The following is a 20,894-nucleotide window of genomic DNA, read 5'->3' on the forward strand; positions in this document are numbered from 1 at the left end:
ATTTAAAAAAGTCACAAAAGTCAAACAGTCTCCTACTGTGCACCAATAACAGTCAATAAGGATTAAAATTATTTCAGTGAGTGCCTTATGAAGGATTTGTTTCTTGCTGTTTTCCATCAGACACGTATTCTCTGTAAAAGAAATACATTACTCTTTGTAACTGCAGGGTTGTGCGATCCATTACTTAATACTGACATCATTCATGTCATCTGTTTTTTTAATCCATCGTGAAGTCCCATTGTAAAGTAAAACTTTTGTCAACTTAATCTTTATCTTGATCAAAGTAGGCAAGGTATATTTTTCCATAGTCTTCTTAACAATCATTTCTTTTTGCTAGTATTCCTTCAGCCACTTGTCTTCCTAATGTGTCTACTTCTGTGCAGGAACAAGCTCATCTATACTTAGGTTGCCTTCCAGCCTTTTCTCCATGATGGTAAGTAGCTTAACCCCGTCCACCACCAGCTGGGTCAGTGCCACCTCGGTAAAGCCAAAGGTTGCCATGTTGCTTATATTATATAGTTCCGGGGAATCTGGGAAATGAGGAGATTTGGAAAGTTTAAATCCAACACTGACAGTTAGTGGTGTGGGATGTAGCAAATGTGGTATTGATCTGATACCAGGTAAATACAGCATGAGTATTGCTAAAACCAAATACCAGTACTGATACTTTTAACTCAGGGGTCTCAAACTCATGGCCCACGTCACCCCTACTTGTGGCCCATATATTGACGTGAAGAAATATAACACAATTTGGCCCTTGAAGTTACATTTTTTGTTAGGGAGGATTTTTGTTGTTGAATGCAATGTTAAAATAAGTTCTTTAAAAAGCAAAAATTATTTAATATGAATTAATTCAAAACTTAGTCAAAGTTTTGAAGCTATGAAATATCAGATCTAGGTCTTCTGTTTACCTGTTTTGTCCATGTTGATCCTCAGTCTTTTCAGAACATCCTTAAGGTGTTTATGTTTGGGAAGGTGTTGCAGTTTGATGAGGACGCTGATCCTCAGACCTGTACCCACATTAGCCGGGGAGCTCGTCACCCATCCCAACTGCTGCTTCCAGATAAAGGGATGTCTGAGACCTCTGTAGTACTTTTCCAGCTAGATACAAACAATCAGTCTTCATGAGTTCAACCTGGTTTCCCTGGTGGAGCTTTTGCAGTTACTTTTTAAGGCCCTAAGTACTTTTTCTAGAACTAGCATAAGTGAAAAACTTCATCTATCCATCCATTCATTTTCTATTGCTTATCTGGTGCTGGGTTTCAGGGGCAACAGCCTAAGGAGAGGAGGTCCAGACCCCCCCAAGCTGCCTCCTCCAGCTCACCTGTTGGACAACTGAGAAACTCCCAAGCCCAAACCACCTCAGATGGCTTTTTTCAAGTTGGAGGAGTAGCCCCTTTTCTGTGAGTCACTCATGAATGACTTGAACTCATTAGCTATCGCAGCCAGAGAAAACTATCTCCAGTCTCCACACTATCAGTTGCATTCTTTCAGTCATTACTCATGACCATAAGTTAGGGTATAGATGTAAACTGACAGGTCAACTGACAACTTCTCTTTCATACTCAGCTCCCTCTGATCTCAGGAAGCCAACAAAGCAACATCATCTACCTTCCGCCACTTGGTTCTGCCTAGAAATTTTGACCATAAAATTTATGATTTATAGTATTGAGCCCTGTTACATTAAATTTATATTGGGAATGAGTTCAACTTATTGTTGGCAATCCAAGTTCTTACTGAGGTTGTGCATGGACTGAATAGCTCATAGCAAAAGGCTAGATACGCCATATTCCCTAAGCAACTCCCACAGGATCCTCCAAGGGATGCATCTGAATCCTCTCCAAGTCCACAAAACACATGTACACATGATAAACTCCGATGCACAATCAAATATCATTGAGAGGATAGGGAGCTCATTCAGCACATGACTAGGATGGAAAGTGCATTGTTCTTCCTGGCTACAGATCGGATAATAATAATTATAAAATTGGTCAGTGGCCTGCAAACTAGGGTGTCCTGGTGCCATGTGCACTTATAAACATCCTAAGGTTTATAAGTGCACACGGCACATCTTAATTCTTGTCGACAAATTAAGATTTCAACAGAAGTCCAATAAGAAACCTGACTTGTTGCCCAAGTCAGTGTTGAAGTTCCCTGTTAGGACAATGAAGATGTTAGGTGGGGAACACTCAGCACCACACCCAGCAGCTTCAAGAAGAGTAGGGAATCTCAACTATTGTTTGGTGCATAAAAGTGCAAATGACAGTCAGTACCTATACCCAATCTGAAGAAGCAGAGAGGCAGCCCTCTCATCCACTGGGAAAAAAACCCAATGTACAAGCAACAAGTTGGGGGAGGGGGTACAGTGAAATTTTTATTAGTATTATTTATTCATGTTTATTAAAATTTACCTTTTGCAAGCTGATGCAGATGCATTGAAAAGCTTCAGCCACATTGGCATCTTCTCGCACTGATACCAGCCTGAGGTGCTCATCTATGTTGACCCAGACCAACAGGCTCCTGTTTTCACTCACCCTGCATGAAAAATTATGGCACATTAAATATCTGACTTTAATTAATTTTAAACATCACAAGCTGATAGTGACTATAGATTGTATTTAAAAGATGGATGTAGCCAAGATTGTAAATGAACTGATTCTTATATAACCCAGAGCACTCAAAGCAGTTTATACAGCATGCCACATTCACCCATTTACACAAGCACTTTCTTCTATGCTTTTAAGTGCTTTCTAACTAACATTTACACACATTCATAGTCTGATGGCTGTATTGGAGAGCAACTTGGGGTTATTATCTTGCCCAAGGATATTGGACATGCAGACTGGGGGAGCTAGGTATCAAACCACCAACCGTCCCATCAGTAGATGACCTGCTCTACCTCCTGAGCTACAGCCACCCCCATATCACTTATTAGTTTAAAAAGTCCTGATTTTAAAATCTCAAGCTGTCTTTTAACTATTGCCATTTCATTTCATTTTGAAAACTGATCAAGCTTGTCAACCACAAAACAGGTCAGTGCTAAAGTATACCCTGCTTAATCTTCTAGGTACATATAGTGACCATAACATGAGGTGTAAGGATTTTAGGTCACACACACAGACAGACATGTTTTACATAGCTAAAACAAATTGGGGTCAAATTGACCCCATAGGAACACCGTATGCAAAATCTGTAAAGCTCATTGAATCTTTTATTTATGCTTTAAATGTCTTACACTTCTGTAACAGTCTCTCTCAAGGAAGATTATGGCATTTATGGGAATCAAACTTTTAACTACCTGTGACCAGAGCAGGTTCTATATCCATGAAAACCATACTGACCAAACTGCCCTGGCATCAGGCCAGTCCCGGGCCACACCTATGCGGAGCTGGAAGGAAGTTGGAGCTTTAAGATTCAGCTCACTCTGTTGCTCTTGGCTTAAGTCCGTTAGTAAGAGAAGTCGACCTGCCAGCTCCTGTTCCAGTTGTTGCAAAGCTGAAAAACAGGAGATTGGTAACTAGTTTGGCGTCATTGGTATCTTGTTGACAAAAAATCTTAATGTAGTAACACACTAATCTTAATAAAGTAACACTTAACTACTCTTAAATAGACTTGCACAAGAGTCACACATGGCATTGTCTTCTTTCTTGACATGAGGCATGTGAGATTATTATACTGTCATATGTTACATTATACCTTTAATCAAAATGATTGAATCATGATACTGCTGTAGGCCACATTATACTTCTTATTATAGATTGTGTAATCATTATGTAGTTTTAGTTTGCATTATACTCCTGAGTTAGAAGAATGTGAAAATCATTAGATTTATTAGATTGATTTGTATTATATTATACTGCTGATTTACTGTGAATGAGTTACACTGTTTTATGACATTCCATACTGCTGATTTATAAAGAGAATACTGTGTGCAGAGAATCATGGCCTTGCTTTTCTGATTGTAGAGAGAACAGAGCAGACTGCACGAGAGCTTCTCCTCCACCTTTGTTGGAAGAAGAAAAACAGGGAGCCAAGGTCATAACTTAGGCTCACTGAGAGATAGAAAGTATGTGGATGTTTAGGCTTTTATGACTAGGTGGGGGCCACCAGAGGTTATAAGAGTTTGAGTAACGGTCCGACATTTTGAGATCTGCTGTGACCCTCTTCATGCACATCTCCCATCCTGGATGTATTGCGCATTGTGTTTGTATGAAATAATAAGAATTGTATGGATTAAAATAATTGTTGATTGAACAGTTATACACCGAGTGTTGTTCGTCCTTCAGCCCAAGGATCAAAGAATTGGGAGGTTTTAACAGGCATCAAGGGTTAACTGTCACAATTAGCAGTTTGCTTAAGCTTGACTAGCTAAAACTTTGATTTGATTAAACAGGGTGATTATCTATGGAGGACGAGAAGAGTCATGTGTAACACAATAAAGCATTTTGTGCTTCATTAATGAATTGTGCAAGAAAAAAAATATGCACTATTAAATTAATTTACAAATTTATTTTGTAATTTTTTTATTTTTTGGACATTACTACAGTAACGTATTATTTAAATGCTAATTATACATAATAATAATAATAATAATGATAATAATAATAATAATAATGTTTCAAAATCAATTTTTAATCCTTAATAAATACTTCGAATCGAAAATGAACGCTCAATAAAAACCTACTTTCAAAAACCATTTTCAAATTCCAAATTAAATAATATATTTCCAAAATCTTTTTTTTTTAAAAAAAAGAAAAGTAATTAAATGCATTCAAAAATCAAAGATTTATTTCTGATATTTAAAATGCAATTTTCACTTTCACATTTTCAAATCCATTTCCTCACCGCATTTCTCTTTCCTGTTAGCTTGTGGATTAGGATTATATGGATGGTGGATTATATTAGTATAGCTTTTGAATTAACTGTTATGTTGTGGCAGGGATTTGTCCACCAGGGGGCAACAGTTTTCAGTCTGTGGGGCGCATGCCCCGTTCGTCTTAATAAAGAAGTAACTGTGAGTTAAACATGGTCTCCGTGGTTCCTTAGTCCTAGGATATTACATATGGCGACGAGGGTAAAAGCCAGGTGTTGCTGTGAAGTTACGCCGTGATAAGTGACTTATGAAGTGAGGTTGGCAAGTGGTACAGCGCTAGCATCTGTTGGAAGCGGAGCGTAACCCTCGGTGTGGAATAATGGCTACCACAGTGGGCTCGGTGGCACCGTTCGACAGCGAGCTGCAATCCTGGGAGGAATATTGTGAGATTTTGGATTACTTCTTTGTGGCGAATGATATTAAGGAGGAGGAGAAGAAGCGAGCGGTACTGTTGAGTTGCGGGGGCGCACAGACCTATGCCCTGATTAGGAACCTACTCAGTCCGGTCAAGCCAGGGGATCGTTCTTATGCTGAGTTGGTGGGATTGTTGAACAATCATTTTCACCCTAAGCCGAGTGAAATTGTGCAGCGGTGCAAGTTTAACACACGGAATAGAAGGCCGGAGGAAAGTGTGGGCGATTATGTAGCGGAGCTGAGGAAGCTCGCACAGGACTGTAACTTTGGAGATTCCCTGACGGTGATGCTGCGGGATCGTTTAGTGTGCGGAATAAGCGACGACAGGATACAGCGCAGATTGTTAGCAGAGGATTCGCTAACGTTTGAAAAGGCGCTGAAGTTTGCTTAAGCAATGGAGGCGGCTAACAGAGACATTGTGGACTTGAAGAGCATGACGGAACAGTCGCGATTTGCTAAAGGATTAGGAGCGGTGAACAAGATGGAGGACAGCGGCTCGACGTCACAACAGGTTGTCAGGAAGTGCTACAGATGTGGAGGGCTAAATCATGTGGCCAAGGACTGCAGGTTTGTTTCAGAAAAATGCCACAACTGTGGAAAGCAGTGTTGCCAACTCCTCAGTAAGGAAAATCGCTATTGGTTGTCCTAAAAGTCGCTAGAAGTCGCTAAATGACGTCACCGCCTAATTTGCAGAATTGGTCATGCTAATGTAATTGTAACCTACGTTGTTGGAGAGAGAAATAACATCGTGGAAGAGACATAAAGTGAGTAAAAAACGTCCTAAATGCATTTAGAGTTTATTTAGAACTACAAATTACATTTCTTTTAGCAATTATTGTTTTTTTTAATGTCACAATTCCAACCCTGCTCCTTTATCCGGGCTTGGACCGGCAAAAGTGACCCAAAAGGCACTCTGGTGGAGTTACTTTGTGTGTGTGTGTGTTTATAAGTAGTTTTAAACCTTGTGATCCACAAAACAGCATAAGAGTAAAAGAAGAACTGACTGCGTTACAGTCAGTGTGGGAGCAGCGCCTTCGCTCATGCGCGATTCATGTGCAGTTTGGACACATAGGTGTGAACATCTTCTGCCCTGATAGCAGCGGGGGGAGGACTATCCTCCGCCCGTGAGCGCTTTGGAACGGGCGAGGTGCCCACGGCAGCACCGCTGCTTGTTGACAGTAAAAGCGATACGCGCGTTCACGTCAAAAAGTCGTCATAAATAAGTCTCCAATAATACCAGAAAAAGTCGCCAGATTTGTCGCTAGTCGCTTTTTAGAAAAAAAAAAGTCGCTAAGGGGGTCTGAAAACTCGCTAAATATAGCGACAAAGTCGCTAAGTTGGCAACACTGGTGGAAAGGTGGGACACATAAAAAGGGTCTGCCGAATGAAAATGGAACAAAAAGGAGGGCGTGGCAGACAAGGTAAACAAGCCCATTTCTTGGAAGAGGAGAATGTGGAGAGTGAGGAAGAAGGAGCTGAAATGCACCACATAAAGGCAAGTAGTGTGACTATGTATAATGTGCATGAGGAGATTAGCATCCCAAGGGAGGAACCCATCAGACAGAAGCTAAAAGTAAATGGACAGAATGTGACATTTGAAGTAGACACAGGCTGTGGCTACACTATCATGTCGAAGGAGTCATTTCAAAAGCTTTTTGAAGGCAGTAATGTACCCAAAGTAAGCATGTGTGAAATCAAACTGAGAACGTATGGAGGCCACAAGGTACCCGTGTGGGGAGCAGCCCAAGTGCAGATGGAATTCAGAGACAGTAAAAAAAAACTGGATGTGGTGGTGGTTGAAGGGGCTGGAACTAGTTTGATGGGTCGGGGATGGATTAAGGCCCTCCAATTAGACTGACAACCTGTACATAAGATAGAAGGCAGAGATGATGCCTTACAGCGGATACTGGCCAGACATGAAACAGTGTTTAAGGATGAGTTGGGAACACTGAAGGGGTTTGCAGCAAAGATACATGTAGCCAGTGATGCCAAACCGTGCTTCTAAAAGCCCCGATCAGTTCCGTTTGCTATGAAAAAGAAAGTGGAGCAGGAACTGGAGAGACTGTTGAAGGAGGAGATCATCCAACCAGTGAAATTCTCAGAGTGGGCCGCACCCATCGTACCCATACTAAAGCCAGACTCCAGCGCCAGAATTTGTGGTGACTACAAACTGACTGTTAACAAGGTGTCGCCTGTAGAACAATACCCCATTCCACGAATGGAGGACATGATAGCAGGGCTGGCGGGAGGAGAAAAATACACCAAGTTAGATATGAGTCACGCATATCAGGTTGTACTTGATGACAAATCTAGAAAGTATGTCACAGTGAACACACACAGGGGTTTGTTGCCAGGTTGCCATTTGGTGTGAGTTCAAGTCCTGCCATTTTTCAGCGCACCATGGAGAGTGTGTTGCAAGGTCTGACCAGTGTCGCAGTGTATCTGGATGACATCATCCTGACGGGAAAGAATGACAACGAACATCTTCAAACACTGGATGGAGTGCTGCAGCGCTTGGAGGAGGCAGGCCTGCGCTTAAAAAGGAGCAAATGTCAATTCATGGAGAAGGAAGTGACATTTTTAGGACATCGGGTGGATAAGACCGGTTTACATCCAGTGCCAGCAAAAGTGAAAGCAGTGCAGGAGGCGCCATCCCCAAAATCAGTGACAGAGCTCAAAGCTTATTTGGGGTTGTTGAACTTCTATAATAAGTTCTTGCCAAACTTGTCCACACTGTTGGCCCCACTGCACAAGCTTCTGAGAAAGGGGGAACCATGGTGTTGGGGACCAGCACAGGAGAAGGTTTTCTGCAAATCAAAGGAACTGTTGCAGTCAAGCAGTGTATTGGTACACTATGATGAGCAAAAAGATTTAATTCTTTCTTGCGATGCGTCCCCCTATGGAGTGGGAGCAGTACTGGCTCACTGCATGCCAGATGGTCAGGAAAAACCCATTGAAAACTCATCACGTACCCTGAATGCAGCAGAAAAGAACTACTCACAGCTGGATAAAGAAGGATTGGCTGTAATATTTGGTGTACAGTATTTTCATAAGTACCTGTACGGCAGGAAGTTCATGATTATCACGGATCATAAGCCATTGATAAGTTTGTTCCATGAGTTGAAGGCCGTCCCTCAGATGGCGTCACAGCGGATCATGCGATGGGCGGTGTTATTAAGAGCCGATGAGTATGTCATTAAATACAGAGAAGGCAAAAATAACAGTAATGCTGATGGTCTGAGTCGTCTCCCTCTTCCAGAGAAACTCCCTAAAGAGGTAGCAGCTGAGGACCAGGTGTTGATGGTAGATTAGGACCAGGAGGGCGTGATGACATCTGAGCAGCTGCAAAGATGGACAACCAAAGATCCCATACTCTCCAGAGTGCGTGAGTAAGCTTTGAGAGGATGGCCCACTACGCAGCATCCTAAGTTTCAGCCCTACAGACAGAGACAACAGGAGCTGAGTGTGCAGGATGGGTGTGTGCTGTGGGGGGCGAGGGTGGTGATACCAGAACGAGGTCGACGCCCCCTTTTGGAACAGCTACATCAGTCACACAAAGGAATGAGCCGCATGAAGGGCCTGGTCAGAAGCTACATGTGGTGGCCGCATATGGAAAATGACATTGAAGACAAGGTGAGGTCCTGCAGTACATGTCAAGAACATAGACACAGGCCGCAAGAGGCACCGCTACACCCCTGGGAGTGGCCAGAAAAGCCCTGGAGAAGGATACATATCGATTATGCTGGCCCGTTTTTGGGTAAAATGTTCTTAGTAATAGTGGACGCCCACTCCAAATGGTTAGATGTTTATCCAGTTCCATCCGCTACAGCAGCTGCAACCATAGACTGCCTGAGAAACTGTTTCAGCACGCACGGCCTTCCTCAGATGGTGGTCTCAGACAATGCCCAGTGTTTTGTAAGTGCACAAACTAAAGAGTTTATGGCAAAGAACGGAATCACTCACGTCACCTCCGCTCCATATCACCCAGCATCCAATGGGTTAGCAGAAAGAGCAGTGCAAACATTCAAAGAACTCATGAAAAAGAGTACTGGAGACACACTGGCAACCGAGTTAAACAGGGCTCTGTTTAATTACCGAATCACACCACAGTCCACAACAGGGAAGTCTCCCGCTGAGTTGATGATGGGCCGGAAGTTGAGGTGTACTCTTGATCTCATACACCCTGACTTGAAACAGAAAGTGACAGCAAAACAAGATAGCCAAAGACTGTATCATGATAGGCATGCCAAGGAGCGCATGTTTGTTATTGGAGACACAGTATATACCAGAAACTATGGCAGAGGACCCAAATGGATACCAGGACTTATACAGGAGATGACAGGGCCGGTTTCCTACTTGGTGATGCTGGGCAATGGGACAGTGGTGAGGCGTCACGTAGATCAGCTGTTTGCCCGCCTGGAGCCGTGCCTGGCAGCAGGAATGCCTGAAGGCCACCCGGGCGAGCTGCCAAAGGCAGCCCCAAACATCAGCGCTGAGACAGGAGACAAGGATGAGAGACACATGGAGGTGCAAGTTACACCAGTGGTGAAGCCACATATGGAGAGTAGTGATTCACAGGAATCACCAGCCACTGGGTTACGGCGATCGCAAAGAACCAAGAGACCTCCGGAGCACCTGAGAGACTTTGTGCCGTGATTGACGATAATAAGAAGGAGATTATGGTGGACTGTTATAGGTTAACCTAAGACTGTTGGACTAAAGGTTCATTATTACGGACTGAAATTTCAATAAAGGCTGGGGACGGGGTTGTTGCATTTTTTATAAAGGTGAAGTTTTTGTTTATGGGTATTTTCTGTAGTCATTAAAACTACAGAGTAGTTTCAGTTTAAGGGGGGAGGAATGTTATGTTGTGGCAGGGATTTGTCCACCAGGGGGCAACAGTTGTTGGAGAGTTTTCAGTCTGTGGGGCGCATGCCCCGTTCCTCTTAATAAAGAAGTAACTGTGAGTTAAACATGGTCTCCGTGGTTCCTTAGTCCTAGGATATTACATAACTATGGGATTAGCTCTTGGATTAGCTAACAGATTAACTATGTCTTTTAGCATTTCCTTGATTCTTCTGCTCCTTGAAAAGGCAATGCAATTCACCATGCTGTGCAATATAAGGAACTCTCTGATTTGGTAGAGACACATGCTAGCTGCTTGGATTTTTATACACCACTGTGATGTAGCTTTGCACTCCTAAGAATTGGGTGTGCTTGTACAAAGGGCATTTAGCCTCTGAATTTATACTCTGACTAGGGCTGCCACGATTAGTCGACTAGTCACGATTACGTCGACTATCAAAATCGTCGTTGACTAATTTAATAGTCGACACATCGTTTGAAGCTTTGTAAGATCCCAAAAGACACAGGAATAAGTAGTAGGATTTAAGAGTGTAATAGCGTACTGAAACAGAAGATGGCAGCACTGCATGTACAAGGATGCCAGCTGCCGTTAAACCCCGAAGAAGGAGAAGCAGTGTCCGGTATCGTAGCTGTGTCCAAATTCAGGAACCACATCCTGCTGTGCCCGCATTTGTAGGCCAATTACGTTACAGTGACACGACGAAGCCTGTCCAAATTTGAAGACTCCGACAAATGCGGCCGACAAATGCGCCCTTCATTTCCCCAGATTTGAAGGATGGGTCGCGTGTATACTTCGTGGCCCAACCTATCCCAGAATTCATAGCGCGGCCCAGCTCAGTTTCCAACAATGGCGGCCGCTAGTTAGTTTTAATATTACTCTTATTATTCTTTCTGGGTCACAAAATAAACATTTAACATATTTTCAGGCGAGAATGTAGCTGTGTAAACTTCAAATATCTGCTCAGTTTATCAAGACACCACATATTTTCAAAAGCACTCCGACGTTTTCAGAGACGTCTGTTACCCACCAGCTCGATAGCTAGCCGGGGTTAAAGGCTCACTAGAGCCGGTGAGAACACCGGACTCCCAGCAAATCGTTTTCAAACCCACCGCCGTCTTTCGCTACTCAGGTTAAACATGGTATATAAGTCACTTAGATAACTTAAAAATGTTATTGTTTGGCTTTTTTCAGCATTTTATTTGTTCCTGAGTAAATCGGTTTGGCTGAGAAGTTATAGTTTTTACACAGCTGAATAAATGTCAAGCAGACAACTGATTGTCAGAAGTGTGAGACGCTCGAGACTATACTCCAGTGTCCTGTTATATTTTAGATACCAGGCTGAGTTTATTAAACTCCACCGAAACAATCTGCAAATTTCATTAAAATTTAATAAACTAACTATCATCTTGTCTTTATTTTTAGCTAACACATACCTTAAACACTTAAAGCTGTAAGCTAATGACTTCTACAATAGAAAATGGCCTTTTGCCATTACTTAGGCCACAAAATATTTTTTTCATTGTAAATAGCTGTCTTATTTACTTGGTGAGACTGTAGAACTTAAAGAAATAAACATATTTTTTATTTTTAGTAATTGCTCATATTTACTGTTAAGATATACTGTTTTATCAAACAGTCTGAGCTTGTTAATATATAAAAAAATTCACCATAATTTTCACAATAATTCTAACAATGTTTTGACATTTTGTTAAAATTAAAAGCACGGTATGTTTTGAGTAATTAACATACAGTTGTAAATTGTAAATTCAAATGAAAAAAGCAGGAAAGATTGTCATTCATACAGAATTATAATGTAAATTGTAGGGTGATTAATTGTAGATAATGTTTCAGATTGTTCCTGTTGTTTTCACAGACAATGTGCCATATTACTGTAAATTAATATATTTTCAACATATTAGCAGTGTAAAATAAATAAAAGCAAATCACCATTTGTCAATATACAGAAATTTAATATAGATATTACATTATATTATATATATTTTTGATTTGATGGTAATTTACCGTTGCCATTTTACAGTTATTTCGGGTAATTTTTACATACATTTCTTACAGTGAAGAGATCGATCTTGTCAACCACAAAACAGGTCAGTGCTAAAGTATACCCTGCTTAATCTTCTAGGTACATATAGTGACCATAACATGAGGTGTAAGAATTTTAGGTCACACACACAGACAGACATGTTTTACATAGCTAAAACAACTTGGGGTCAAATTGACCCCAGAGGAACACCGTATGCAAAATCTGTAAAGCTCATTGAATCTTTTATTTATGCTTTAAATGTCTTACACTTCTGTAACAGTGTCTCTCAAGGAAGATTATGGCATTTATGGGAATCAATCTTTTAACTACCTGCGACCAGAGGTAGTCAAATGTGTTGTAAAGATAATGAGTGAAATGTAGTTATTAATAAAACATATGTGATGAAAACCAAAGCTGAAACTGATTCAGTTTATTAATTTTTCTTTGTATGCTTTGTAGGTTCTGTGCCCGATGCTGTGATGTATACCGTAAATGATGTGGAAACACACACATTTACACACATTCCTATCTCCTTCGAAATCTGAGCTTAGATTGTTAAATATAAACAATGAATGCATTTAAAGCAGAAATTGCACACCAACCATCAAAAGTTCGGTTAAATAACATGAGTACTGTAAAGTTTTGTTTCCTAACCCGAAAGCTGGGGATGGCTTTATCTTGACAAGGAGGCAAACCTCAGCGCTTTATATGCTGCACCTTATTTCTGCACAATAAAGTGCTTTAAACTAAACCCTAAATTAAACCCATAGAGCATTTTTTAAAAGTGATTTTTGTTCAAAGGTGATTCCTAGCTTAGACTGGAAGGCTCTCCAGCGTGTCAATCAAACGGCACAATTCATCTGTGGAGTACCCTTCCCACCACTACGGGACATTTACAACACTCGGACCAGGAAATGGGCACACAACATCATTAAGGACCGCACCGACCCACAGCACACACTGTTCACGCTCCTGCCATCTGGCAGATGATACAGGAGAGTGAAAGTAAGGACAGCCAGACTTAAAAACAGTTTCTAACCACAGGCTATCAGGCTACTGAATCACTGAAATATTGTCGAACTGTAATTATTAAAAATTATTAAATTATTAAATTTGCAATTTGTACATACTCTGTATATATTACCACTGTGACAGTATTGCAACTACTTGCACTTTAAATTCTGACTACACCCACACATAACATACATAAACTACAAGTGCTACAAATCACTTGTTTTACTGCATTTATTATTTTCAATGCTATTTTCTATGCTTAGGATTACGTTTACTCTTTATTTTAGTTAGTTGTTTCTTACTGCAAAGTAAGGATTTCATTGCTCTGTGTAACCACTTGTGTTTTGCAGGGTATATGACAATAAACTTATTGAATCTTGAATCTGTAAAACACAATGCAAAAATGGAAAAAAACATTAATTTATGTGAATAACCTGACTCTTCTTAAATATAATTCAATAAACAAGTAGAACTACAAATGTGAGCAAGTTACAGACTTTCTTTTCAATAACTGTACATGAGTCTTTTGGAATGATTTGAATTGTGGGCTAAAGAAGGAAGAGAGTAGGAAGTAAAGCAGAGGACACAGAGTCGAAAATCACTGAAAAAAAAGAAAAAAAAAAGAAAAGAAAATCACTGAGACAATCTCTGCTGCATAAAGTTCAGGTTGCAGGTTTTCCTGTTTCGGAGCCCAATGCCAAAAAGCTGACTCAAAGTGCTGTTGAAGCCGTAACATCTTCTACAATGAAACAAATGTGGGTGCGTCCTCATCTCCCAGAGAAGTCCAAGTTGTTGTCAACAAACAAACCTACATGCACAAAAATCAATTGAAAATGTAAACATCAGCTAAAATATCAGCAGGGACTTAATAACCTAAATTTTTTACCTCTGTGAAAATAAAGACGTTTTTGTTTCGTGTTCATAAGTGAGGGGAGAAGGGAGTGTGCTACTGACAGATGGATTTCTGCAGTGACCTACATACTGTACTAGTCTGTTTTGGTAAAGAGAGAGCTGATTATGAAGGTGAAGCTGTCAGTTGGTCGATTTACATCGATACCTTCACTTATGGTCATAAGCTCTTTGTAGCGACTTAAAAAATGCAATTGCTGATACAAAAAGTGGAAATTGGGAATGAATTTTCTCCAGAGAATGGCTGATATAGCGTAACGAGTCATCAAAGAGGTGGTTTGGGCATCTGACTAGGATGCCTCCTGGGCATGGTGTTCTGAATAGAGTGTGCCCTGAGGTAGACCCAGGACACACTGAATGGAATACATCTCAGAGGAAAGCCTGGAAATGCCTCAGTTGTCCCCCAGGTGAGCTGGAGGAAGTGGCTAGGAAGAGGGAGGTCTGGACTTCCTCTCCTTAGGCTGTTGCCCCTGCAATCCAGCCCCAGATAAACAATAGAATATGGATGGATTAAAACTTTCACTTATGCTAGTTCTAGAAATAATATTTAGGGCCCAAAAAAGTAACTGCAAATGCTCCACCAGTGAAACCAGGTTGAACTCTTGCGAAGACTGATTGTTTGTATCTAGCTGGGCGAGTGCTACGGAGGTCTCAGAAGCAGCAGTTGGGATGGGTGATGAGCTCCCCATCAAAGCATACAGGGTCTTTATATGCACAGAGCATTCTGAGAAAATTAATAAACTGAATCAATTTTTGCTTCTTTACATATAATTTATTAATAATAAAATTTTACTTTCTGTATCTTTATCACACACTTGACTAGATATAAGTACTGTACTTGGTTAAATGCTACTCATTGCAACATACCAGACATTTAATGCCAAGATTCAACCTACAGTGTTAGAGAAGCTGGGATTAGCTTAACTTGGTCCTTGATAATCATCTATAACCAGTTGGGAATGAATATGAATGAATAATTACTTGTGTAATTAATGAAAATCATTTAAAAGCTTTAGGTTGCAGCTATTGCTCTAAAACTGTGTAAAACAAGGCTCAGTGCTGGCTCTTACAGTTTGAGCTGCTTTAAACTTTATTTACAAAGAGCACATTAGCATACTAAAAACAATAGCTAGCTAGTACTGCTGTGACCTAATATTTTCATAAGCGAAGATGATCTTCAGAGAGTGGCTACATGCAGTGATGCTAGTGTTAGCCATTGTGGTGGCAAACCTCTTTATTCCATGTATTGATCACTTTATCGATAGTAATATCACTTTGTCACTTAGTTATATGCAAATATGCATGTCACAAACTGACCTTATTGCACATACACACACACAGTGGGGCACTGTAAGTTCATGGGAGATGTTAAAAAGATAGTGAGACTCCTTGTCCATATCTCAGAGGAGAAGGAGGGACGATTTAGGATGTAAATTCTTAGGCAACAGCTAAGTGAAAAACAAATTTTTAACTTTCTCTCCGAGTGGAAGGTCCAAGAAGGTTTATTCTATTCTATTCTATTCTATTCTACTCTATTAGGCCAGTAATTGACTGTCAACTTTTCCAAGGTGTAGTCTGTCACCCTGTAAATGCTGGGATGGGCTCCAGGTCCTTGTGACCCTGAATTGGATGGATGGATTGATGGACTGATTGTGTTTTTGTACTGGCACTGTACTTTGTTAGTACTGAAATAAAGACTTACAGTACCTTGCCTAGCCAGTGTGAGAAGCTGTCTGCGCTCTCCTCGGCTGCAGTGTGTTGGGAAGCAGAAATCTTCAATACCTCGAACAACACTGACCTCACAGCGTACAGCGTACGATCTGTCCAAGTCATCACCACCCTACACACACACACAATTTATTAGCCAGATCAATTGGGATGGGAATTGATGATAAAATCAATTAAAAAAAAAATCAATCAATAAAATGAATGTCCATATGAACATTACTTTAATTTTATTTGACATTATAGACTGCTCCAATATTTTCATCCTCCGACACGAACTGAAATCAGCTGATTGTAGGGCACGCACACACACACACACACACACACACACACACACACACACACACACACACACACACACACACACACACACACACACACACACACACACACACACACAACTTGTTTGTTCTCATTTTTGTACCCAACCTTACCTCTTTTTTTCAATGCAGTTCACTTTAGGGACCTGTGGTTTGACCACAGCCTTCAATTCATGCTGCGATTATTTTCGGGTTTATTATTCACAGTGTTTTGAGTAGCTACCTTCAAGTTGTCATAGTTCAAGTCACTCTCTGGTGTCTGGCTGGTGATCTTCTGTTCATGATATGCTTCAATAACTCGGTCAAAGAAATCACAGAACAGGATGTAGGACTCGGCATCGCCGGCAACACACCCGACAGCTACAGGACCTAAATAATCTCCTTCATTAAAAAAAGGAACAAAAGTGACAGAAGGACCAAGTGAATAATCTAAACATTTTCCTAAAAATTTCTCCACAGATGCTTATGGAATTACCACTTTGGACTTCATTCGTTTAAGGTTTCTTTCAATAAATGTCCAGAGTAATTAGTAAAACAGTAAGTAAAGTAAAACAGATTTAAGTGTTTAAACTTAAAGTATGTAAACTTTATGCATCCATCAGAGCATGAATGTGAGTGAATATTAGATAGCACTTAAATAGGGTAAGCAAAAAGTGCTTGTGTGAATGGTGTGAATGAGGCAATTTGAGTAAAGCACTTTGAGGGCTCAGTTTGAGTAGAAAAGCACTGTATAAGAACCAGTCCATTTACCATTTACCGTCAAATAGAAGACTGAGAGTCCAAAGCTGAAAATGCTGTTTACAAAACCCAGGATCATGACAGGTAGAGATACAGCATTGCAACTGTTTGCAGGATCTTATCTCAGTATCTCTTTGCATTGAAATTGCCTCCAATGTGGCACTCCTTTTTTTTCCAGTGCAGGGTGACTGTAGCTCAGGTGGTAGAGCAGGTCACCTACTAATCGGAAGGTTGGTAGTTCGGTCCTAGTCTCCTCCAGTCTCGGATTTTCGGATGCCAAATGTCCTTGGGCAAGATACTAACCCCAGGTTGCTCTCCGATGCATCCATAGGTGAATGAATGTTATAACTAACAACTTAGGAAAGTGCTTGTGTGATTGGGTGAATGAACAAGTTGTGTAAAGTACTTTGAGTGCTCAGAGAGCAGAAAAACGCTATATAAGAACCAGAAACATCACACTTTTACTCAGTTGGAGCAGCAGTTAATAGTAATAATTTTGTGCTTCTTCTCACACTTTGATCCATGATCCAGTCGCTGTAGGCAAAAATCTGGACTTGTTGCTGAATGTATGTAAAAATAGAATTGTATTCTATTTTTATCTTATTGTATATTTTATTCTATTTTATTCTACTGTATATAGTATTTTATTTTATTTTATTCTATTCTGTACAGTTGTGTACTGTATTTATTCTTATTTTATTTTATTCTAATTTTTGCTTCATAACTTTTGCACTGTCCACTTCCTGCTGTGACAAAACAAATTCCCCACGTGTGGGACTAATAAAGGTTATCTTATCTTATCTTATCTTAACATTCCTCCACATGTTCAGATTCCATTGAACATGTTATAGAGACCAGTGCAAACAGGCCTGACTGTGAAGGGCAGTCATGACAGGCCTCCTTGCAGCCCAGAAGACTGAAGACTGGCGGCGTGCACTTTGCTCTGAATTGCCTGGGTAATGCAAACATTCATTTATGGATTGCAAATTTGTAAAAGATTGCCTAAGTGCTGACAGGGTGAGGAAATGATCTTCTTGTGGTGATGTCTTCTTGACCACTTTGTGGCCCATCTCACATTCCATATTATATGGGACTTAGATGCCACTCTGAATATGATACTAGGACTCATCCAAATGATACTGCAACTTTGTTTTGTCGAACACCAGATTAAAGTTGCCCTGTGGCATGGGCCCTGTCCAGATCAGTCAAACGTGGCATGCTTGGAGCAGACACCAACTAACTGCTATAGCAGGTACTGCTTAATCCTAATTGTCAGCACCTGGGGTACCAGAAGCTCAAAACAGATTTATTTTATACATTTTTTTTATAATAATTGTATAAATTTAAAACAATTAATTTATTGAAATAAACTTTGCAAGTTTGGCATTGGCAGAGAAGTTTTGGCAAGTTTTTCATGAGGACAACCAGTGTTGGGTGTGATGCGTTACTAAGTAACGCGTTACTGTAATTAAATTACTTTTCCACTGAAAAAGTAGAGTAACTAATTACTGTTCATTTTTAGGTATTTTAATTACAGTTACTTACAATGTACTTGCGTTACATTGTAAAATAATTAAACTCGCTGAATATCATTATTTAATTTCAATAATTTATCTTCTAAACGTAAAAGTAAACTCTGCCGCTTTAACATCGCTGTAGTGCAGCTGCACGTCATTTCGTGCCAGTTTGCTGCATAATCGTATTCTAAAGCGGAAGATGTCGGACTCGGCTGAAGCGAGTGGCTGTTTTATGAAGTGGACATACTCTTCACTTTTCTGAAGCAAGCAGACAAGAACATTACAGTAATATGTAAGCTATGTCCTGGGGAGAAAAAACTATCGGCTGCTGTTAATAGCACGAGTAATCTACTGAAGTGCCTGACACCAGAGCATAGACGAACACTTCTGAGTGATCCTTGTTCATCATCCATGGATAACACCGCGGCAACTCCTGCTTAGCAGGCAAAACTTGATTTTACTTCAGCAGCACAGAAAGCGTCTGAAGGTGAGCTTAAAAAATGATTGCAGGCTACATTGTGGAAGACATGCTACCGCTGCGTACTGTAGAGTCTCCATCTTTAAAAAAAATGTATTTATTATTTAAAGAGTTTAATTTCTATTGTTTGTCCACTCAAGGTTTATAGGGATTTTAAGAAGTATTTAGTTAAATTACTTATTTAGTAATTAAGTTACTTTTCTGACACAGTAATTAGATAAGTATTTTAAATACAATGTTGACTAAGTAATTAGTAATTAATTACTTTTTTAAAGTAACTTACCCAACACTGAGGACAACCCACTCAATTCTACTCTCAACCCACAAATGCACATATTCCTTACAAATATGGCACCATTTAAGGGGAAATAAGCTTTCCAGTAATAAAAGATTTATTTCCAGAAACCATAATTAGAACAAAGAAATAACTGACCAAACAAATTTACTTAGTTTTTGTGCTAACTTTATATTATATTATATGTTATGACCAACAATGAAACAACAATAATTATGATTTTTTTTCATGCATATCTCAAATTCTTTTATATATGTAAATACTATCAAATTAGTTACCAATTGTTCACTAATTTTCATGTTGCTGTAATTCTGTGTTTTGGCCTCTCTGTCAAGATTTGCGGACTCAGATCATGTGTTTGTGGTGTGGACCCAAAAGTGGACACTCAGATACAAAACTGAAATTTAACAAAAAGCGAGCCATTTCTTGTGCACGGAAATACAAAAACAAAAGGCTAGAGGAGACTAAGACATACTAACTAAACTCGGCAAAACTAGACACTAAGAACTCTGACTTGCATGAAGCAAGAAAAATAAGAAACATGAAAAACTTGAAACCTGGAACATGGGACATGGAGGGAAGACAATGGGAGACAAGGACAAAACAAAAAGACATGACTAAGACACAAAGAGAGAGAGTGAGACACACAGGGAGAGACACACAGGGAGAATAAACAGAGACAAGAGTGAGGAACCAGATAAACACAAAGGACACGACAGACACACAGGAGACACAGGGATGAGACAAAGACTCAAAAGGAACCTGACCAACAAGAAACCATGAACCATTCAAGCAAATAAACTCAAACACATAAAAAGAACCAAATGCAACAGTAAACTGTATAAAACTTGAACTTAAATCAACATTAAAATGCAAAGAAAAATCTCACACATACAAAATAACTAAAAACCCTGTTACATCACCTGGTTCCTCCAGGCCGGGACGAATGACGTCATCAAAGATTACTCCACTCTGGGTGCAGCGGTTAAACTGTCGGCGGTACAGATCCAGTGTGAGGATTCGACCCATCCAGGTAAAGTTCCTGCACAAGTCAGGAAACTCCTCCTGAGGGAAACCTCTCTTCAGGTGAAATCGGGCCATGGGGTCAGGGGGAATCAAATTCTTAACAGAAAGGACAAACACAGAAGAGAGAGTAAAGTGACCAACATATTTTTTTTCACTATTATATTAATAACCCAGAGGTCACTGCTGTTCACAGAACAATACATCACATTTTACATCCAGGTCTCCTAATATATGAATTAAAAAATGAGATGTTTATTAACCCTTATAACAAAATCCACAGACATTTTCTGGCTACATCATGTTGTGTATATTTGTGTTATATTTTTATAATATATTTATTGTATATTTTTTTGTATTGCATTTGATACATTTGGCGTTTTTGGCAAATTTTTGTTAACAACAATGTTAATTTTAGAAGAAGAAAAAAAGAGTTTTACCCATAACATTTTGAAATTATGGCAAGTATTGATCATGTTGATGAGATAGAGGTCTCAGAAACTCATGTATCAAATATAAGTTTAAGTGCATTATAGGGTTGACAGAATAACACAGCCACAATGCTGAATGACAAATGTAATGTTGTCATCTTTCTGTTACTTTTTTTAAATGAAATTTTTCATCCTTTTTTCTTTAGCTAACAAAAGTTACGAAAAATTTAATAAATAAACCTTTTGCTA

General features: G+C 39.8%; 1 protein-coding gene across 1 annotated transcript; it reads right to left on the minus strand.

The window, feature by feature from the left end:
• Positions 1 to 369: 369 nt before the first annotated feature.
• Positions 370 to 20,292, minus strand: zgc:172076. The gene is made up of 7 exons (XM_063475571.1): positions 20,115 to 20,292; positions 16,387 to 16,544; positions 15,826 to 15,958; positions 3,342 to 3,495; positions 2,412 to 2,535; positions 912 to 1,101; positions 370 to 530 (listed from the first exon to the last, which is right to left on the minus strand). Exons 1-7 carry the CDS (start codon positions 20,290 to 20,292, stop codon positions 370 to 372), a joined length of 1,098 nt encoding a protein of 365 aa, XP_063331641.1.
• Positions 20,293 to 20,894: the final 602 nt, after the last annotated feature.

The sequence above is a fragment of the Pelmatolapia mariae genome, linkage group LG6 (genome assembly GCF_036321145.2).
Source record: "Pelmatolapia mariae isolate MD_Pm_ZW linkage group LG6, Pm_UMD_F_2, whole genome shotgun sequence".
NCBI classification, from domain to species: Eukaryota; Metazoa; Chordata; class Actinopteri; order Cichliformes; family Cichlidae; genus Pelmatolapia; species Pelmatolapia mariae.